Consider the following 21,749-nt stretch of genomic DNA (forward strand, 5'->3'; position numbering starts at 1 on the left):
TTCTTTGGGGGGGAAAAAAAGTGTGTGTATATGTACGTATGTATGGGGGGGGGAAAAAGCACAATGACGTAGTCGCTTGTTTAGAAAGAGCTTAGAGGTCACAGCAGAGATATGCAAGTATTGCGCTACATTTAGTAATGCCAACATATTAAGAGAACAATATTTGTCTCTCATATATAATACACTGTCAAAGATACTTGACTTTGAGTGAAGATTTAAGGTGATAGGAAATATAAATAACTGCAACAGCAGTGAATTCAAGTTCACTGGTGTAATAACTAATAATGGTTAATATAATAATAACTTTAATATTGGCCATATTATATTTACATTACCAAAGTAAGATGACTTTAGTCTCATGAACAACATTAGCTAATTGTTATTTACTAGCTAATCTTAAAATGACTGCTCAGTACAGAAATGAAGCCCAATAATCACGTTTTTACAGTCCCGTGGTCTCAGCCTCAGATACTTATCAAATCAAAGCTCATGTAGAAACAAACAAATGAACAAAATATTTTTTTCTTCATTTCTGTCAAAAAGTGCTGTACGAAACGTTTCCAGCGGTTAGTATCATAGTTGCTAGGCAACCTGGGCAGCGAGACGGAGGCTAGACCGTCCCATTTCACAAGCCTCGCACTTCCGGCCTTAGCGGTCTTTGAGTACGCGGCCCTTGTGGACCTTTAAGGCTGAAGACCCAGAATTGGGATAGAGCCATAGTGTCGATATGCTAGAGAACATGAGATTGAAAAGCCTGTGATATGTGAACGATTGTGTAACTAGCTTATAATGGAGATACAGAGAAAACTTGATTTGATGAATTCCCAAATAAAAAACATATGTTCCTATTAACACGGACACATCAACATAGTTTCAAATTTGAATGGTTTCTGATAGCTGACACATCACAAAGTATTCCTACACAGTATTTTATTTCGACACCTGCGACCGGAAGTACTGCTATTTGTTTGCGATATACAATCGCTCAAGACACCGCCATCCTTTTCAAGCTAACGAACACTGCCTCGCAATCATACACCACCTAATGGTAGGTTTGACTTAATTCTAATAACAACAGTACAAAGTTCCAGTAGAAAGTTAATGCTAGCAGCTCGAAGCCAAGTGCTCATTAGCTAAGATTAGCTTTCATGTGCTTTTGTGGTGTTTTTGCTAACTTTACTTTGCTTTCCATTAGTCAAAGCTAATAAGCAAGCGAACCATAGCAATTTAAGTCGGTTTAAACGAACCAAACACGTTCTGGGCGTTACAGTTACGAGCACTTTCCATGCTACATACTAATTGCATTATTATATTGCTAATTGCTAAGCTAATACAGTTAAGCGGGTTAATGCTATCTGTGCCTGGAACTTGACGCCGGTTGCCTGACAACAGTAAATTAAAGTGATAGAACCGACTTGCAAGCGAAGCGGTGTGTGCTGCAGTTCATATCAGTGACGGCCGTGACGCACTGAACCCTGTATAACATACATTTTTATCATTTGTTCTCGCTGCAGTGAGCTCTCTGTAAGCTCACTGTAAGGAGGATTAAGTTGTTGTTTCCAGCTCGGTTGTGTAACTTCGCCGGATGGAGATGGACGACGAGCTGGAGAACTTCATCATGGAACGCAAGGCGAGGGTGGCAGAGGATAAAGCCTGTTTAGAACAAGACCCCCCATACATGGAAATGAAGGTGGGTTAGAAATAGATAATTTTCAAGGCAGACCTTTTGATAAACGTCTGAAAAACAACACCGTTTTAGACCAAATAAGAAGTTTATTGAAGTTAAACTTTAGCCGCCCTCTTTGCCGTTATATGCTGTAACTAAGAAGTAATGTGGATCTTCTTTTCCTTCTGACTGACAGGCAAAACCCTACCGAGGCTACGGGTCTACTGCTAAGGAGAACATCCCTCCTAAGTCAAAAGCACAGGGAAGAGGTATAGATCCTGGCCACAATTTGTCACGTCAGTTCATACTTTAAGTTAAATATTATTTAAGTATTTCACTTGTCACTTGAGATTTGTTTTGCATAACACTGTTTACCTTCTGTCTCTATGAAATGTTGATGTGTTTTCAGAGGAGAGCTGCAGTGTGGGTCTCCCCCTTGGTGTGGAGTACGAGAGGAAGAAACAGAGGCTGCAGCACGAGCTTCGTATGGACTACAGGCGCTACATGACTCGGGTGACTGTCACACACTGCTCTGTTTATGTGTGTGTGTGTGACACTGTAGCGAGTTTGAGTTTTCAATCTATATGTGTCAGATCCTTATTCTAAACTTATACTTTTATGCTGCAAGTTAGCTATCACTTGTCTCAGGTTTACAAAAAAATTACATATCTTTTTCATTTTCTGAGAATTCTTCGGGTATCAAACTGCTTCCATTCTATAAATTGTTGGGGTTTAGTAGACCCAAACATCACAGTTTGCCACAATTCATCCAGCACTATCATCACAGCCTAAAGAGAGCTGCTAGCATCTCTGAGGCTGAGTTAGACTTCTGTGGGGAATCTTTGTAGATATTACTGATGTAAGTGGCTGAAATTGTTGTTGGCATTTATGCTTGTGTGTGCTGCATTATGGGTTAAGTACATTGTGATTGTGTTTTATACATGATGCCAGCCGATAGCTACAAATAAAATGCTGGGACTTTCCCCCCACCTGGGTCCCAACTCGTTGTCATTTTCCTTTTTTTTCGAGTTTGTCCACTTCTTTGTGGATATCCTCACATCCATTCCTATATCAGTCCCCTCTAGCAATTTGCTAACATTTGTGAGGCCTTAGATTGATCCTCGACATGTAGTTACATTTCCAAGGAGGTGCACTTTAGTTACAATGTAGGGTTTCAGTTGGCTTTGCGGTTACAACGTAGCAATATCATGAATTTCCCGCTTAAGTATAAATCTCCAGTAAGGAGGCAAATTTCACCAACTGACCAGGTCACACCTTTAGATGTGTGTGACTGTGCTGAGTGGGGTTTTTCTCTCCATCGTGGAAAAGTTTGCTGGGTATAGGATTTAGAATAAAATGGAGCATTGTTTCTTTGCAGTTTATTGGTGAGAAACTGTTCAATAAACTACATTTTTTTTTAGACATAGTTCTGAGAGAGATTGCAGACAGATTTCCGTGGCGGTGGCTCGGGAGGTAGGACAGATCCTCTAATCGGACGGTTGGTGATTTGATGTCTTCCTTTTGGCAAAATACTGAATTCCACTGAACTCCCAAAGTGTGAATGTGATGTTAGATAGAAAGCACTTGGACACATTGGGTGAATGAGGCATGTTGTATAAAGCGCTCGTCATGCTGTGTCACAAATATGACAAAGCTGTTTGGCAATTGAAAGACAGTCAGGAATAAGAAACATAGAAACCCAACTGAACATGTGCTCGGCCTGTTTATGTTGCTAATCCTGTGTTAATGAAGTAAAAAATAAGACAAAGGTTTCAGTTGTTCTCCATGTAATACAGTGACACACATGAAATATTACACACTCTACTGTAAACATCAGCGTTGTTGCGTACCTATCTGTACACCTGAGGTCGCAGCTCTAGCATCAAAGCCAGTTTTTAGATTCTAGCTACAGTCTGCTCATTAGGTTTACACCACCTGTTTCATCTCTGCTTTTATTTTATGTTACAGAAAAACCAGTTTGAACGTGTTGAGACTGCAGGACCATTACTCCAGTTCAATAACAGGAGGCCTGTCAAGGTAAATGCCTTAATGTCTTTTATGATTTTAATATATTTAAAGATTAGATGCTTGGCCGAACAGAATGGCTGCTAAAGTGGATGGTAGATGACAGCAGTCCTGCTGAAAAGAATTTTCTCATTTGTTCATTTGGAATAAAACACTTTTATTTACCAAAACACTATAAACACAAAAGACTATAAACACAGTTAAGATGCACTGTGAAAGAGCCCACACATGTTTTCATCAGTGATTCTCAATCCGGGCGACTCTTAGTGGAGCGGTTACTTGTGATGTTACCAGATGTTACATAAGCCATTGTCCTGCATGAATCAACATGTGATTGTTGGGAGGATCATGTTGTGGCAGTGCTGAAGCTGTCCTTTTTCACATGCAGGATGCAGCAGTAGAATGTCTGCTTGCTGGCACTATCTGTCGCTGGTACAGTCACACCTCAAACAGACATTTTCCTTCCTACGTAAAACTCTGTTGGCTCAGAGCTTCAGTGTGTGTATAAAAGATGGAGACACCTCAATATGTGCACAAACACCATGTGAATGTCAGTAAAGACTAAAGTTAAAAACTAAGCTAAAACAATAGATCAGCGATTGACGTAGAATGCTAAACACATCGAGTAAACTGTTGCAACAATAAAGGCTTTCATCTAACTTTATAAGCAATTTAAAGCTGTAAACTTTGAAACAGCACTACTCCAAGTGATACTCGTACAAATGCAGTAGTGACAGCTTGACAGTCCATTAATCCACTCTGATGTGATAATGAAAGACTGTAACATCTAATGTCAGATCAGACAGTAGCTTTGTTACTGTACTTGATTTCATCTAACATGACAAAACAAGCACGGTGGTTCGCGCACAAGAAGGCCCTGAGTTCAATTTCACCATCAGGCCGGGGTCTTTCTGTGTGGAGTTTGCATGTTCTCCCCATGTTTGTGTGGGTTCTCCCCGGGTACTCCGGCTTCCTCCCACTGTCCAAAGACATGCAGTTTGTTGGGTTAGGTTAATTGATTAATCTAAATTGCCCATAGGTGTGAATGTGAGTGCGCATGGTTGTCTGTCTCTGTGTGTTAGCCCTGCGACAGACTGGCGACCTGTCCAGGGTGCACCCTGGGTGTGCCTTATGATAGCTGGGATAGGCTCCAGCACCCCCCACGACCCCGAAAAGGATAAGTGGATGGATGGATGACAGAACAAAGGCAGCCTCTTTCTTTCTAGTGATCTCTGTTTATTTCTTCAATGTTGCCTTGTTATGATGGTGTGTCCTCTAGCCACGCCTGTCTGTGCTCAAACAGAAGGACGTAGCCACTCTAACAGAGGAGAGCAGGACGCTACACAGGCCTCTGTGCCTAGCTGAGGATGAAGAGAGGCAGTCGCCAGCGCTCTTCAGGCATCGAGACAGGCTGGGGAGGCCAACGGACCAGGAGTCAGAGGGAGAGGAGTGTAAAGATGAAGTGGAGCTGATTGAAGGCACAAGACGTATGGCAGTTAATGGCAATTATGAGAAGAGACGACCTACAAAGACCGATGGCAGGTAGAAGATTTTGTTTTTGTAGTGTTGATTTATGTGTTTATGATAAAAGTAGTGTTAAAGATAGTGACTTCTTTCTCCCTCATTTTATTTGTGTGTTTAGGGAAGATTCAGCTAGTGTTACCAGAGATGGACAGACATCCAGAGTGCGGAACAAATCTGCAGATGCTGAGTTTGCCACTGGCCTTTTAATAGGTAAAAAGACTTCCCGTGAGCAGCTCAAAAAACATCATTTGTGTTAAAACAGCTGAACATACAGTTACAAACTTATGAACCCTTTAAATGTGGAAAAGAATTGGGAAAATGAATTCAAGGTTTCAGATGCGGTCCCGTGTTTTCAGGAACAGTTGATACACATGAGGCTTTGCAGAGGAGGAAGGAGCGCTACCGACAGGAGCTGCAGGAGCAGATAGCTGAGCAGCACCGCAACAAGAAGAGGTGCGTCTTTATTTATGGTGCTTACTAGAAGCCCTAAATATTTCACCACTTAGCACTTAGTTATAACTTGCAGTGGCTGCAGAAATGGATACAAATTTGTCTTTGTTTCAGGGAAAAATATTTCGAGTTGAAAGTCGCAGCAACAGGAATAAATGACCCTGAGAAACAGGTCAGCTTACAGCTCATAAGCCACTCTCCTTTGCTCTGAGAATGTTTACACTGTGCAGGATATTTATCAGCTGTTTCTTTATCCAGCCGGACCGAATCAGACAGTTTGGACTGAGCAGAAGAAAAGGTGCCCAGGTGTCAGATCCTGTAACCACAGGTGATAGATCATCATCAAGTGCTCTACCTGACATCGAGAAGATTGGTGCTAGAGAGAGGGAAATGCCTCCCCTCGGGCAGGCTCACGTGGCCTTCCCGTCCCCTTTGCTGGAGTATAGCTCTGCCCTGGGCTTAGGTGGAAGTGGTCTGCCTCTCAACAGCAAGCCTGCCAACCCTGTGACGTCCATGGACATCCCTAGGTAGTAATACGAAACTTTACATCAGTTACAGTCTGAATGATTTCATAATGCAACACTTAAGATTAGGACAGGAGGCAACACTTGAGCAGCAAGTTGGTTGACAGTTTGACAGTGGAGCCAAATATGTCTGCATTGTTTTCATAACGAAATCAGTTAATAATAGCAATGATGTCATACTGCAGGACATGTTTAAATGAACTGAATGCAGCTGTGGAAGAGTAAACAGTATATAATGGCTCATGTCAGTGAGATCAAACAGTAATGATAATACAGCGTTTTGTTTTGGGAATCAGTGTCCAGTACGTGTTTGTGTGTTGAGAATCTGGATCCAGCAGAATTGACAAACACTGTAGTTAACGTTGCTCAATATAAAGATGTATATCGGATGACGATATGAAAACATCTATCGTCTCATATTATACGCTATCGTTTGTTTCGTGGTGTCACAAAAGAAACCGTTTACGGCAAATCTTTCCATCATTTTGATGGTCACTGTAGAATTTGTTGAAGTTCTCCCTTTTTTTTATATTTAATGTAACCACACTACAGACGGACAAGCGACTGTTTTTATGCGTTGTCGTTAGCAACAACGATCGCGTGGCTCCACAATCCGCATGTTTATTTTCCACATAAACCTTTCACAATAAAGTTGAAGATTTGAGATTTTTCAAAATAAACAGAATCATGTGAAATAGTATGCAGAGTGTTTACGGATGAGAGGCCAAAAAACCCCCCCAAAAACCTTAGAGCAGGCTTTTCCCCGCAGCACGCCTTGTAATAAATAGTCACAAAGAAAATTGCGGCCATTTCATCTTATGTAACTCCAGGTACACGACGCCCAGCTGAAAACACTTTGCAAGTCGAGTTGCCTGAGATTCATAGAGTTTACAGAAAATATAAAATTTTTGTGATACATATCGTTGTCGGGACGATAAATATGAGATTTTGGTCATATTGCACGGCCCTAGCTGCAGTTAATGAAAAGGACCTTAAAGAGAAACTAGAATGATTAACCGTTGCAGGGCTTCATGAACCCTTTAAAGACACTTAAAAAACACTAACTAGTCACAGTCCCAGCTGAATCCAGAAATTCATTCAGGATTGAATATTTATTTAGTTACAAATCACATGTTTTGAAATGGTTCCTCCCCAGACATCCTCTGTTTCATCCCCGCCCACCTCCTTCAGTGAGTGATGCATACAGAAGCCCCTACGTAGAGCCACATCACTACGCCAACAGAAGCATGCTTGATCCAAACATGGCCTACTGTAAGTCTGGGTCTCTGTTACATGGGAGTAAAAACACTTTCTGGTCTACATTACAAAACCTGATCTGAGTATAATTGGTATATTAGACAGGTGTTCTACTTTTAGTTTATTATGTGATTGATTTTCTTTCAGACGGGCACATGCCTGCTCCTGGTGCTGGCTTTCCCACGCCCTACTGGAATGTCCCACCAGGGGAAGCCGTGCCCAGCCAGCTTGGTAACCACAGCCCTCAGAGCCAGCACAGTGGCAGCAGCTTTCCTGAGCCTCCTATGCAGTAAATATCTACTCTTACAGTTTTCTAGAAGACAAGATGGCAGTAATTATATCTGTTATACCTGCACACACACAGTCATGTTAGTGAATCCTGCCCAGGCCAAGTAAACTCATTATAGTTTCCAACAGAATGGTAAGAACGTGGCTTTAACTCCTGTTTGTGTTTGCTGTAAGACATGGTAGTAAGACACACCAACCAAAGTGCTCATCGGGTCTCAACTACTCTAACAGGCCCAGCAACGAGACGGCTACTGAACCATCGCATGCCTACATGTTCCCTTCAGAGAGATCCAGATCAGCCAGGGAAAGGATTTTGAGCTACAGGGATGCTCTGAAACAACAGGTAGGTGAGATAAAAGGAACCCTTTTCTTTGTGCTGCCACCACCCAAAGAACTTAAATTTTGTTGGTGCTCGTGATACAGCAAATCTAGTAACAACAGTGTTAAAGTATAAGCACAGAAGAATGTCGATGGATGTGGATTTGATTTATATGATTAAGGGGGGGGGGGGGCTTTAAATCACCAGAGAAGCATTCAGCACCGTTGATATTTAAAGGTGAATAAATTTGGCCATCACGGACGTTTGTGGTGATGATGTTGCTGGGCTCCTCCTTTGTTATTTGACTGAAAACAGTATTGGTAGAGAGTTGAAGGTAATGAAATTTCACTGCATCCTAGTGTGTGATGTGTTGACAGGAAGCTTCCAGGAGTGGAAACGGTGAGCTTTACAGCAAGGTAAAATGGATAAGGTTCCCTGTAAGTTATCTGGAATCAAAAATCCTTCTCATGTATTAGTCGAGTTGGCTGTAGAAGTAATTCTGAGATCCTCCTCTGTTCAGTTACTTCATAACCAAATCCCACCCTGACCCCTTTTATTGTGAAAATCCTCTTTCCATCTGCTTAGCGTGCATTTTCCCCTGGTCTTCTCTTTAGCATACAAGATCACTGCAGACTCCCTAAAATGTTTTCCAGGTAGTTCGTCGCTGTGCTTTGGTTCCTTGTCGTTCTGGTGCAGTAATAACTTAATTCTTCTGCTTTTTTTGGTTCCATATTTGCAGCTCATGTTTGAAAGCTTCTGATAAACTGAGCTGAAATGTGAAAACTGGAACAAATGAAGTCAACACAAGATATTCAGTTTTACTTTTGTTTTGTTTTTTTAAATGTTTTTGAATTTATATAATAGGCATCTTGACACATTTAATGAGAAAACGGTGGTAACATTCATCACTGAGGCTTACTGTTTTCATCAATTGGACAGATAGTTGTGGTGAAAATAGAACATTTCACAGTGTCTTGGGAACATAGTTGTTGATCGCTGACATTTGATGAGTGTTGAATAAACCGAGAAATACTGTTTGTTAGATCCAGGAGCAACAGGAGCGGAGGCGTCAGGAGAGGGAGGACAGGGAGCGTTACGAGGCTCAGCTGGAGGCTGACATGAAGAACCACCAGCCCTGGGGGAGAGGTGGAGGAGGAGCGCCGCTGAGGGACAGCACTGGAAATCTCATTGGTATGTCCCGCTTTGTACCGTCTTTTTATAGTATGCAGCATGTAACGAATTCAGAGGAGCTGTTCTAACTTAGCCTGCCTGACTCTGCAGCTGATCTCAGTCAGATGCACAAGCTGAACAAGGAGGCGTACAGCAACCCGGAGCAGCGGCAGAGGAGAGCCACAGCTGCTGCGGCAGCCAGCCGGACTGAGCACCTGGACCCCAATGAGAGGGTTTCTGGTAGTGTGGCATCCATAGCACTAGAAATATGACTTTGCTTTATTTAGCTTTTGTTTGCTATCAGATTATTGGTGACACCACAGCCATAAAACACAAAGAAAACAGGCTAAAACTGGCTGTTACTTCAATGTTCAGAAACTGGCATCTCCACCGAGTAGCATATCAGAATATCCAGAAACAACAGCATTGAGACTGATACGTTTATTTTGAAAGATCTGTTTCATGTTTTGTAGGTTTCACCCATGTACAAACCCCACAGTTTGCCAGAGGCAAAGTATTTGCCAGCCAGCCCACAGAGCAACAGCTCCAGGAGCAGGACAAGTACAAAGCTTACCTCAAACAGCAGGTAAAAGGCTACGCAGCTGGGGGCATTTCTCCTGTCGGTATTATATGCTACGCTGTCTTGTTGAAAATCGCTGGTTTAGTTCTTTATCAGCCTGCATTTGTTTGCAGATCGAGGAAAAAATGCATAAAAGGGCAGAGGAGAGAGAACGAATCAGGCTGGAGGAAGAGAAGGAGGAGAAGAGGCTGGCAGAGCAGAGGGCTCGCATCCAGAGGGAGTACGAGGAGGAGCAAGAGAGGAAGAAACGAAAGGAAATGGAGGTGAGAAACTAAAATCTGACGGATAGAAAGGCTTCGATTTGATTCGACTCGACTCGATTGGTAATTTGTTTCAATCGAATCGAATCGAAGGCTTCATCTCTGACTTAGGCTACGTTCACACTGCAGGCGAAAGTGCATCAAATCCAACTTTTCTGACCCTATGCAACCCATATCCGATCATGGTATGACAGTGTGAATGGCACAAAACCGATCTGGGTCACTTCTGTATGTGTTACTGAAGACGATACATATCTGCTGTTTGAATGGTCATGTTGCATTAAATCCGTCTTTTACGTCACTGATACAAGACAGACGCCAATTATCAGCGCCGGAGAAGACATCGGGAACGCTTCCTGGCCATCCAGTGAAACTGTTGGGAAGACAACGTTGGAGAAACATGAACATTTTATTTGTACTGTATAATCTACAGATTCTGACAAATCTGCAACTATCCTTTGAAGCACCGCTCCTCTCTAAAACAGCAATAAGGATCATTATTAGGCCAAATGTAAATAACAAAATAACTTTATAACTTAAAGCAAAATTGGGAAATGTAAAGTCCGAAGTCTTTATATTAAGGGCCATCAGTCAAACAATACTGTTTGCTCTGAGTCTAAACAGAGCGTGTTGTGTGTGACGTCTTCTTTTGCGCATGCGGCCGCTTTGAGGGCCGTGAACCGTTCACACTAGAGCGCGTTTGCTGTCACATTTTATTTGCTGCGTGAACAAGCAGAAAAAAAAATTGGATTTGAGCATTAAGACATGCAGTGTGAACGTAGCCAAAGTCACTTTGAGTACTTTGGCAGGTGTTTTTATGCCTGTCTGTCGACCGATCTTTTCTGTGCAAGATGTAGTCATGAAACTGTGCAGATGTGTAGCTGAATTTAAAATCAGGGTTGAGTCCAGAGATGGGCGTTGGCCAACCCCTACAGAGTGAACACGCATGTAGTAACAAGTGCACACAGGTTGGACTGTAAATCATGTTGCTGGGGATTGCGGATGTTGTGATGGTCTCTAATTATAACACATTGCAAGTCTTTCTCATTTCCCTAAATCTTTGTCTTGTGCACTTCCTCTAATATTTTTTCTTTCTCTCAGCAAAAGGCCAAGAATGAGGAGCTGATTCAGCTGGCTGAACAGAGGAAGAAGGAAGCTGAGAGGATAAAGAAGGAAGCAGAGGAGAAGGAGAGTGCGATACTGAGGAGACAGTATGAGATTGAGAGACAGGCACGGGTGGAAGAGGTCAGTTCACAGATGTACAGCTGTGTCACGCTGTCCATCTTTTGACTTGATGCCTACTTAATAATCCAGGTAACAAAATCCCAGAAAGCAAATTGTCCCAATCATTAATCACTAAGAGTACTGATCACAGAAAGCTGTGGAATGGCTGAAATCACAGGATTGTAACATAGTGAAAGATACATTTTCGCCCCCTCGGTGGGTCAGAGACGGTCATTCCCTTTTCACATAAATGGTCTTCGTGACTCTGTGATCCTGCTTCAGTGATGAACTTATACACCTGGACAGAGACGGAGTCACTATGAGCTGGTAAATAGGCGGCTGAGTCCTGGTGTGATGAGGTAGCTCTTCTGTGTTGAGCCATCTGCTCAGCCAGAAGTTGTTCGGTTTTCAATGCTTTGGCACTTGAACCCCAGGGTTAGTATCTCAGGTGTTTGTGTGCGTTGGAAAGTGCTCAGGCACGGATAGATTGGGTGATTGAGAAAGTGCTTTGAGTGTTTAAGTTGAGCAGAACGATAAATACCAGTCCAGTTACTATACTGGTCTTTGTTTTGAGGGACGCGATCCTCGAGGTTGGATCTCCCCGAGTCCAGATGAACAAAATGAACTCCATTGCTCACTTTTGTTAACTGTTTACACTTATTGTGAAACACAATTTGCAGTACTGTCAGGGTTAAAGTCAGTTTATACAAGGAACAGAAGTATGAGATGCGAAGCAGACATCTGATGTTCAGGAATAAAAGTTATCATCCTCCATGTGACCAAATGTCTGCTCAGGTGTTGTATTTATGCTTCATATTTCAAGACACACATAACTACAAAGACTGGAACCAGTGACCAGCTGACCACCAACATACAAATACTGTATGTGTCTGTGTGTTCACTTGAATTATTTGAAGACACCCCTTCATTATTTTGATCCAAAGACCAAACAGTGCCACTATTTGGTTTATCCCTTCCCACATCAGCGGAGTTGAGCTACCGTGCATGGTGCTGGTGTGAGCACTGGGAGCAATTAGTTGGGGTTCAATGTTTTGTCCAAGGACACTCTGACAGATGGACAAGCCTGTCAGCCCTGTGGTTACTGGGCCACCTACCTCCTGAACGACAGCTGCTTCTTTTAATTTCTTTCCTTTGATTAGCTTTCAAGATGAAAATGGCCGTCGCTGATTCCACTCAGGACACTCTCACTCAGTTCAGATCACTTCAGTCCTGCTTTATTGGCATGATGGTTTCTGAAAAAGATATTCTCAAAGCACCAAAATACTATTAACAGCAGAGCAATATAAACATGATGATGTGGAAAAAAATAAAATGAAACAGTTTTTATATCAATATGTTTGATTAAATAGAGCACACAGATTAATTCACAAAGGTAGGGGTGTGTGTGTGTGTGTGTGTGTGTGTGTGTGTGTGTGTGTGTGTGTGTGTGTGTGTGTGTGTGTGTGTGTGTGTGTGTGTTCAATCGTGTTCTTAGGTCAAGATGAAGGTAGTCACCATTTGTAGGGACTTCTTCTCTTGTAGCTACACTGCTATACCCTTCTTCCAAATATTCTGAACAATAAGTTTCAAATAATCAGTTGGCTTATATTAACTGTAGTATTTTAAAGTTTTATGTAGTAAATCACAAGCTGTGTGTCTTCAGGTCTACAGGGAACCCTCACCTCCAATCCCCACTCTGCAGAAGAAACGTGGCCTTCACCAGTATACCCCCAGACCTCCCACTGCTGACAGCCAACACTCTACAGTCCCATCGTCTGTAAGTCTCTTACACTCACTTCCATTAGTCTGACAGCATCTTGAGGTTGGTTTATCTTATGTGAACATGTTTGAGGGTTGAATGCACCCAGAGGTTTTTTGTAAAAGTTGTTATGCTAATGTTACTCATCCAGACTGAGTAACACTTTCTGTGTAAGTTTCAGTCTGTTGCACATGTACACATTTATTTCATGTCTCTTATGCATAGCTTTTCAGAGTTACTCAGGTCACAGTTAGCCGGTGCTAACTACCTGCAACAAGTCTTTTCTACAAGTGTTTGCACAGATCACATCTGTACTGTGATGAATGATGATGTGAAAGGCATTAAAGTCAAAGTGACCCAAGACTCAATGACAGAATGTTACCAGCAGTGTTTTGTATTTAATATTTGAAAGGCTTAAACACAGGCTACTATAGCTGCACTGTTTTTAAGACTTTTCTTGGTCCAGTTTATTTAAAAGTTAGAAAATGTTTAATTTATTTCTCTGTAATAGAATATTTTCTGCTAAAATCCTTTGTGAATTAATCTTTTTGTTTTTAAGGAGCGGTCTCTGTCCGGTCTGCAGTCCCCTCCCGTCCCTGCTTGTAGGAACCAGTTGCGAGCTGCAGGTACTGTGTGAGAGCAAACATAGACGCCTCTGATCATATCTGCAGGATCTTTGTGTTGGGCTCAGTCTCCCATAAACAGTGTTACATTTTCTTTGACACTTAGAGTGATCCGTCCTTTCTTACACATCGACTCGGCTGTGTTTCTTTACGTTTTGTTGGTGCTGAGAAGGGTAATGATATTGAAAACACTGTATCAGCTATAGACTGTGTGTGTTTTAGGAGACCGTTGCGATCTGTTCAGTGAGCTGTCAGCATTGCGTCGGCAGCTCCGCAATGAACAAAAACGCCTGGAGGGTGACCTGCAGCAGGCGGATTGGGAGGATTTAGACTCTCCTCTGAATAACAGGTAAAACACATTCATCACTCATGCTGTAACCTTTGGCATACTAATGGATGCATATACATTTACTGGACTTCATATTGGATGTAGCTGTGCATCAGTTAATGCACATTGCATACTTAGATATTTCATATTGTAACCACCAAAAGTGTTCTTCTCTGTGTTTGTCGACAGCAGCTTTGCAGGCTTTTGCTTTCATGTTGTCACCAGGAGACTGTGTTACAGATTGCTCTTAGTTGTGCTGTTGTTGGTCCTTCAGAAAGACGTGGAGAAGAGTGAAGTTAGCAAGTGAAACTGAGTGTTTAATACACACTATCATTCACATTGAGCTACAATACCAGTAAAAGTTTTGTTACACCTTCTTTTTTAATGGTTTTATTTTCATGACTGTTTATGTTGCAGATTCTCACTGAAGGCATCAAAGCTATGAATGAGCACATGGAATTATGTAGTAAATAAAAAATTGTGAAATAACTCAAAAAATGTTTGATATTTTAGATTCTTTAAAGCAGCCGCCCTTTGCTTTGCTTACAGCTTTTCTCACTCTTGGCATTCTCTCCATGAGCTTCATGAGGTCGTCGCCTGAAATGGTTTTCCAACAGTCTTGAAGGAATTCCCATAGATGCTGAGCGCTTGTTGGTCCTTTTTCCTTCACTCTGCGCTCCATCTCATCCCAAACCATCTGCACTGGGTTTAGGTCAGGTGACTGTGGACGCAAGGCCATCAGGCGCCAGCACTCCAGCACTCTCCTTCTCGGTCACACAGTCTGGAGGTGTGTTTGGGGTCATTGTGCTGTTGAAAAATAAATGATGGTCCAAGTAAATGCAAACTTGATGGGATGGCATGTTGCTACTGGATGTTGTGGTAGCCATGCTGCTTCAGTCTGCCTTCAATTCTGAGTAAATCCCCAAAAGTGTCACCAGCAAAGCCCCCCCACACCATCACCACCTCCTCCATGCTTCACAGTGGGAACCATGCATGTAGAAACCAACGTTCACCTTTCTGTGTCGCACAAAGACACGACGGATGGAACCAAAGATCTCAATTTTGTCTCATCAGACCAAAGCACAGATGTCCACTGGTCTAATGTCCACTCCTTGTGTTTGTCTTGGTCCAGACAAATCTCTTCTGCTTGTTACTTTTCCTTAGTTGTTGTTTCTTAGCAGCTATTTGACCATAAAGGCTCCTCTGAACAGCTGATGTAGAGATGTGTCTGCTACTGGAGCTCTGTGTGGCATTTATCTGGGCTCTAATCTGAGCTGCTGTTAACTTGTGATTTCTGAGGCTGGTGACTCGGATGAATGTATCCTCAGCAGCAGAGGGACTCTTGGTCTTCCTTTCCTGGGGCGTCCTCATGTGAGACAGTTTCATTGTAGAGCTTGATGGTTTTTGCGGCTGCACTTGGGGACACATTCAAAGTTTTAGAAATTTTCCGCACTGACTGACCTTCAGTTCTTAAAGTAATGATGGACTGTCGTTTGTCTTTACTTAGCTGATTGGTTCCCGCTTGTGTGGGAAAATTCTAGCAGATGAGCAGTTACTGAAATACTGAGAGCAGTTTGTCTGGCACCAACAGCTATTCAATGTTCAAAGTGACCTAAACCACCTTTCCTTCCCTTTCTGATGTGATTGGCTGCCTGGGTATTTATGTTAACAACCTCTTGAAGAGATGCAAGTGGCTGTTAATGCTTTGTATAGTTGTGCTTGTACAGTCTTTTTGTATGTTTACAGTGTCTCACCTGTCCGTCTTCTCATTCTTCATTGTAGAACACACAACAGTTTCCCACTGACAAAAGTGGGCGGTGGGGTGGGTGGGAGTTGAGGAGATGAAATAAACAAGCATCTGTGCAAGTGCAGACTTATTGAATTTAAAAATCAAACCAGCAGTCAGAAATAACCTCCATCTCGTCTCTCATTTGATCATAATGAGTCAGTGTGCCACTCTGCACACACGAGCATAAAGATCCAGACATGTTTGTGTTGGTATATGTGGAGATGCAACATGAAATTACAGTGAGGCAGACTACATGTAGCTGAATGACTCAATCATGGAAATGAGCTAAAAAGCTTGGCGACCTACTGCTTATCGCTTTGACCATCGTTGATCCTTGGCATTGTCTAGCAGAACAAGCCAAACTCAGACAAAAGACTGATCTGCTCTTCCATAGAAACTGATATTTCTGTGCGTACACCTGTTTCCATTCCTCCAGGTATCGCGAGCGTGCTGTGGTGGATGTGTTTGATATGGCCAGGCTGAGGCGCCAGGCTCCAGTTCGTAGGCCTAACTCCAGATATACAGAGCCACGAAATTTGTTACGAATCCACGACTCCCTTCAGCTCAAGTACAGAGGTAACACAGTGATCTCAAAGTGTTGACTGTACTCTATTAGTAACAACATTACTTCACTATTATATGTTTACATTTACTTCTAATGTGGTAGATGAAGAATCGAGGTTGGGCTCCAGTGAAGTTCCTAAACTAGAGGAAGTAGGTGGGACCAGCAGACGGAGGCGGGACTACAGGGATTCATATCACCAGTTGAGCAGCCAGAGGTCTACGGTCCAGGACGGTCAGACTATATTTCAATTACTTTTTTTTACCCTGTTATTACTTTTCAACAGCCAAAGTGCCATCCATTGTTGATAATAAAGAATATCCTACTTGTGTTGCAGATTATTTCGACCTGTCCCCACCACGGCAAAATGATCTACTGGTGAGAAATAATGTTTAAGCTGCACAAAAATCCTGTGATTTGTACCGTATCCACCAGCTTGTAGTTATTAGAGTGGAACTGTGAAAAGAGCTGTGTGTATTTCAGAGGAGCGAGACCAGGGGATCTGCAAGAGGTTCTCTGCTGGAGTCAGAGAGTGCTTTCATTGGTAAGACATGGTGAAATAAAAGCATTTTACTGCTGGTGAAATCCACATTCTCCTTTTGAGTCATAGAGCTGCAGGCGTTTCACTGACTTCACAAGACCCGAGTCTTCATGGCAGACAGCCATCCCGAATTCTTTGAGCTGTTACAGTACTGACATCGCTTGTTCTCTGGATCACAAACATAATTTACCTCCTGCTTTGTTTGTTTGTGTTGTTTAGCTCATGCTGGAGAAGTATGACGCACACCTGAATGTATCTAACTTTTCAAGTTGAGAAAGTTTATTTCAGTGGGGCCAAACTGTATACTGCAAAATGACATCTGGAACTTTTTAATGTCGAGGATGCTTTAAGTGACGAGGATCACATAAAAAGTTGCAGCGATGTTTGAAATGACTGACTTTGGTTGTGTGTGTGTTAAGACCCTCTGGGCGATGGCTCGTCAGTGCTGCAAACCCCAGAACCCGAGAAGACTCGTCAGCTGTCGGCCCGGGAGAGGAGGAGGCTTTCCAGACAGTCACAGCGCCCACAGGTATTCTTCTTAAAAACCATCCGCGAGTCCTGGTCAAACACGAAGTTTATTTGCTGAAGTTTTAACTTTTTTCTTCCCTTTTTTCAGGAGCGAGCTGCTTCTGGCCACCCTGTTGGTCATCATGATGATTACTCCGGCCACGCAGTTACCAGACAGCGGCAGAATGAGGATGGGGAATGGGGAAACCGGAACAGGACGGGTCATCAGGCTCTCAGTCGTCGTGGCAACACAGCTGGTACGACTTCATATTTTTTTGTGTAAATGTGTTTCTCGTTGTATAAAAGCCCAGACCAGCATTCAGACCATCTTCAGGATTATGAAGCTCAGGGTCTAATATATCGATCATTATAAAATTCTGCATTAGGATTTTTAATGGGTTTGAAGTTTGCTCGATTCAGTAAGTACAGCATCGTTCATGTAAACCTGCAAACTAACAATATATATTTAGCAAATATTTGTTCTTATATAAAGCATGCATTGTAGCAGTGAAGATGTGTGTTTTCTGTGTTCACTTGTTTTTCTTCAGCACCGCTGGATCTGTCTAACGACGACGACTCTCCTCCGCGGTTTTCTCTTCATAATCGTCAGGGGTCTATAGAAACCGATCGCTGGATACGGCCAGAAACATCAGACACGCTGAAGTGTTTAGACCGTGCGATCAGAAGGGAGCGGCTGGCAACGTAGCACCTTGTCTCCTAAGATTTGGAGGGTCCTTTTGATTTTGAGTGCATAAGTTCAAAGTTGGTTTTAATTTATTGCTTTGATTAAAGATAAGTGTAAGTTACTGTCAAGGAAAAGATGTTTCTCTTTTTGCTTCTGTTGAAACCTCACAGTTGTAATCCAGTGTGGGAACCTTTGTGGTCTTTTACATGTAAATTATTGTTTTATTGAATCTATTTTTAAATAAATTATTTTTTACTTTTATGTACTGTGTTTTGGTTTGCTTCCTTTTACAAGACATATCGCTAAAGCAAATTGCTCTTTGCCTGTAATTTATGTTCATGTCAACAATTTTCCCTCAATTACTCAAAGGTTCAATTTTCTCCCTTTTCATTCATATTGCATGGCAAAATTAAGACTTCACTGCTGCATTTAAATGTGAATTACATATGCCAAGTCACACAAAGTAGCATCAAGTCATTAGGACAGCAATGTCACGATACTGGAATTTCAAATGCAATACTATTTTCAGTACCACAGAGAAGAATTTGATCCTGCAGCAACAGAAGTTATAGCAACCGAGACATATATTGAAAAGATTAACATATATTTTAAACAGATTTTCCCATGAGTTATAAGTTTGATCAAAATAAGTAATTTTCAGATTAAAATTTGATTATTTTGCAAATTTAGATAATTTTCTTGTATTGTCAGAGTAAAAATATTTTCATGTTTATTCATGTTTAATAAATTATTAAACAAATAATTAATTATTAAACACGAATAATTAATAAAGAAATAATTATTCATGTTTGATCTAACTGCAGTCAGCTAGTTGATATATTTTTAATGATAACAGATGGCTAATGTGGCTAATTGCTACATGGCTAATGCTAACATATTATGTATAAATTATGAACTTTTTTATGAATTACTTGTCCATTTTTAATATGTTTTTTGGGCAACAGATGGTAATTAGCCTTTGGCTATAATCTTGTATGTTTACATTCATGTAATTTCTTTTTTTAACATGCACTGTCCCAACTAAAATAAAAAAATAACGTGAGCACTGACCAGGTTAAATTTCATGATGGCTGTTTCATACTGCAGTGTTGCTGAAGCGTGAGCTATAATGACCATGAAAGTGTTCCTAAAGTGTTGGTCAGTGGTATCAATGTTAGCTACTTCAGCTGTGAACTAGCATTTTTGCTACATGTGCTATTCCAGAGCTGAAATGTTTTCTTTTTGTACTACCCAGAAAACACTGCTAACATAGCTGTCATTATTTGTGACTCTCAGCGACGTAAAAAGTAAAGGTTCAAATCTCTCGCAGAAATCGTCACTGAAACATCTCGAAGCTGTTCTATTACACACGGTCTTTCAAGCAGCTCTAGGATTTCTCTTAACTTGAACATCGTTTGCCGCCTTCTGTTCGGTGAGAACTCACGCTGACAAACATCGTGACCTCTCAGGATGAATGAATTATGTTCTCTCTCTATCTCGATAGACCCGCGAGAGCCGTGCTCTACATCGTATCCCCGACCAAAACTAGAGAAAACGGCACAAAAGCTGCACAGCCTGTAGCTGTTTGTTTATCATTTGTCTCCTGGGTTTGATTTTCTGACAAAATGAAAGCGGAGCTGTTTACCGTTGAAGTTCTGGATGTGGCGTTCATCTGCCAGGACGTAATTTGTAGCAGAGCAACACACAAAGCATAAACCAAGTGCTGGTGTGAATCCAAGACATGGATTACTGCCCAAAAGAGACAATTTCTGTTTATTTGTCCACCAAACTCAGTGGCAGTGGGGGATGAACACAGTGTTACTGCTGTGTGTGGTGGGAGACTAGATCTCTGCACTGATTGCAGAGATCGGAGTGTGTTTTTGGCTTTGTACTGGTTCTGCTGGTAGCTGTGCGGTTCAAGGTTGTACAATCCCAAACAAGAGCAAGTGTCTTTCTTGTGTGCCACGTTCTCTCGCCACTGCACACGTCCTCACCTTTTTACTCCTTCCTTCCTGGACTAACACTGTCACCCGCTCACACCGCCTCCCCCTCACTCTGTATGAGTGATGACCCTTTCCAGGATTGGATAGGAAGGAGGATAGAAGCCATCTAAACTCTGCTATGCCCCCATTACTCAACCAGACACCCCAGTGTCAATATAAATGCATACACACACTGCATCCCACTCAGCATTACACTGACTCAGGAAGGCCACAGCAACATAGCACAACTCGCAACTTCATCCAAAAATTGATTGTCCAGGCAAAAATCCTTTCACTTGGTTGAAACAATTTATTGCTCCGAACACATTTTATGGTCTTTAACTTAGTGGCCCAACCCAAACCACGAGAGCGGGAAGGCCTTCGCTCCCCTGTTGGCATGGAGACAGCTGGGATTAATGTCCAATATGGCGTCTATAAAATCTATACTCGGTTGTTTTGTTACATGGCCTATCTAAAAATGTCTGATTTTAGCCGATTTCAAACTGAATCCACGGGTGTGCGTTAAGCAGACGAGGTCCAGCAGAAAACCATCATTTGGATCGCGTCTTCACAGAAAAATCTTCCCCTTAAAATTGCCCCTAAGACTGATAACAAAATGAAATGCATGTGCATCATTAAAAAAAAAAAAAAAAAAAGCCTTAACTTCTTAAGTTCCTGAAATCCTTCACTTTTATATTCACACTCTATGCTGAGTGGCAAATCAGGGATTAATACGTTAGAGACGTAAATATATGATAGAGCTGTGATATTGATAGGTCTGTTCATTTATGCAGTCAGCATTCTCACACGTTTACATTCCAGGCCAATGTCATTAATAGCCCATAGAGGATGTTTTCCAGTCTTACTGAGAGCCTGTGCACACAGTTCCTACAGTGCTCTTTTTGTTATCTTGGATTTAAAGACACATACTGCTAAGCTGTCTGCAGCAGTTCTGTTGCATAATTTTTAACACCTCTCTTGGTCTGATGCCAGTTCCTCAGCAGTAAACACAGGCAGAGGTTTGCCAATCTGCAAAAAAAAACAACAAAAGTTTAAAAATTGTGGAACAGTTTTAGGATAATATTCCTCAATGTAAGTTTTTAAAGTTTTCACAATCTGCAGTTCATGATATCATCAAAACATTCTGAGAATCTGGAGGAATCTCTGTGTGCAAGGGACAAGGCCAAAAATGAGTCAATTTGGATGTTCGTAGCATTTGGGCTGCAGAACTGTCATGGAAATCAGTGCATTAGCTCAGGAACACCTCCTGACATCCACAAAGTGAAGAGGAACGTGACGAAGCTGAACAAGTGGAAAGCAGTTCTGTGGTCAAATGAATCAAAATTTTAAATTGTTTGTAAAAACATGGACACTGTGTCCACAGACCGAAGAGGAGATGCACCATCTGACTTATTGTCAGTGCTCAGTCCAAAAGCCTGCATCTCTGACTTTGGCAAAGCCTCCATCAGCACTGAAAGGTATATCCAGGTTTTAGGCAACATATGCTCCCAGCCACATTATCTCTCTTTCAGGGGAGGGCTTACATATTTCAGCAAGACTAAACAGCATACTACATCTGTTACGACAGCACGGTTTCGTGGTAGAATAAACCCATCATGAAATAAAAAATAAAAAAAATGCAGAAGAAGTAGACCCGGGACTGCTGAGCAGCTGGAAACAGTCAAG

At 41.9% G+C, this 21,749-nt stretch overlaps 1 protein-coding gene across 5 annotated transcripts; it reads left to right on the plus strand.

The window, feature by feature from the left end:
• Positions 1-645: 645 nt before the first annotated feature.
• LOC147337542 (centrosome and spindle pole associated protein 1-like) lies at positions 646-18,342 on the plus strand. Of its 5 annotated transcripts, none has more exons than XM_086305797.1 (29): positions 646-1,048; positions 1,515-1,690; positions 1,863-1,962; positions 2,076-2,179; positions 3,635-3,703; positions 4,971-5,233; positions 5,334-5,425; positions 5,572-5,668; positions 5,780-5,837; positions 5,924-6,192; positions 7,346-7,461; positions 7,594-7,735; positions 7,966-8,077; positions 8,431-8,469; positions 9,097-9,244; positions 9,335-9,463; positions 9,697-9,809; positions 9,917-10,066; positions 11,165-11,308; positions 12,951-13,064; positions 13,606-13,672; positions 13,892-14,018; positions 16,223-16,362; positions 16,454-16,582; positions 16,686-16,726; positions 16,832-16,892; positions 17,309-17,418; positions 17,506-17,653; positions 17,945-18,342. In XM_086305797.1, exons 2-29 carry the CDS (start codon positions 1,586-1,588, stop codon positions 18,100-18,102), a joined length of 3,345 nt encoding a protein of 1,114 aa, XP_086161923.1. In that variant the 5' UTR covers positions 646-1,048; positions 1,515-1,585; the 3' UTR covers positions 18,103-18,342. The 5 variants fall into 5 exon arrangements, with proteins under 5 accessions (XP_086161923.1, XP_086161942.1, XP_086161951.1 ...); XM_086305816.1 differs by having other exon boundaries at positions 4,995-5,233; XM_086305825.1 differs by having other exon boundaries at positions 1,863-1,935.
• Positions 18,343-21,749: the final 3,407 nt, after the last annotated feature.

Source organism: Aulonocara sp. 'chitande type north' Nkhata Bay, linkage group LG2 (genome assembly GCF_057382095.1).
Source record: "Aulonocara sp. 'chitande type north' Nkhata Bay isolate Kocher_YH1m ecotype deep benthic linkage group LG2, A_spYH_male_GT1.1, whole genome shotgun sequence".
Classification (NCBI taxonomy): domain Eukaryota; kingdom Metazoa; phylum Chordata; class Actinopteri; order Cichliformes; family Cichlidae; genus Aulonocara; species Aulonocara sp. 'chitande type north' Nkhata Bay.

Coding starts and splice junctions, on each gene's coding strand:
- LOC147337542 (XM_086305797.1), top strand. CDS start 1,586: ATGGAGATGGACGACGAGCTGGAGAACTTCATCATGGAACGCAAGGCG. Junction 9,245..9,334: donor CAGCACTGGAAATCTCATTG/GTATGTCCCGCT, acceptor CTGACTCTGCAG/CTGATCTCAGTCAGATGCAC. Junction 13,065..13,605: donor ACTCTACAGTCCCATCGTCT/GTAAGTCTCTTA, acceptor TTTGTTTTTAAG/GAGCGGTCTCTGTCCGGTCT.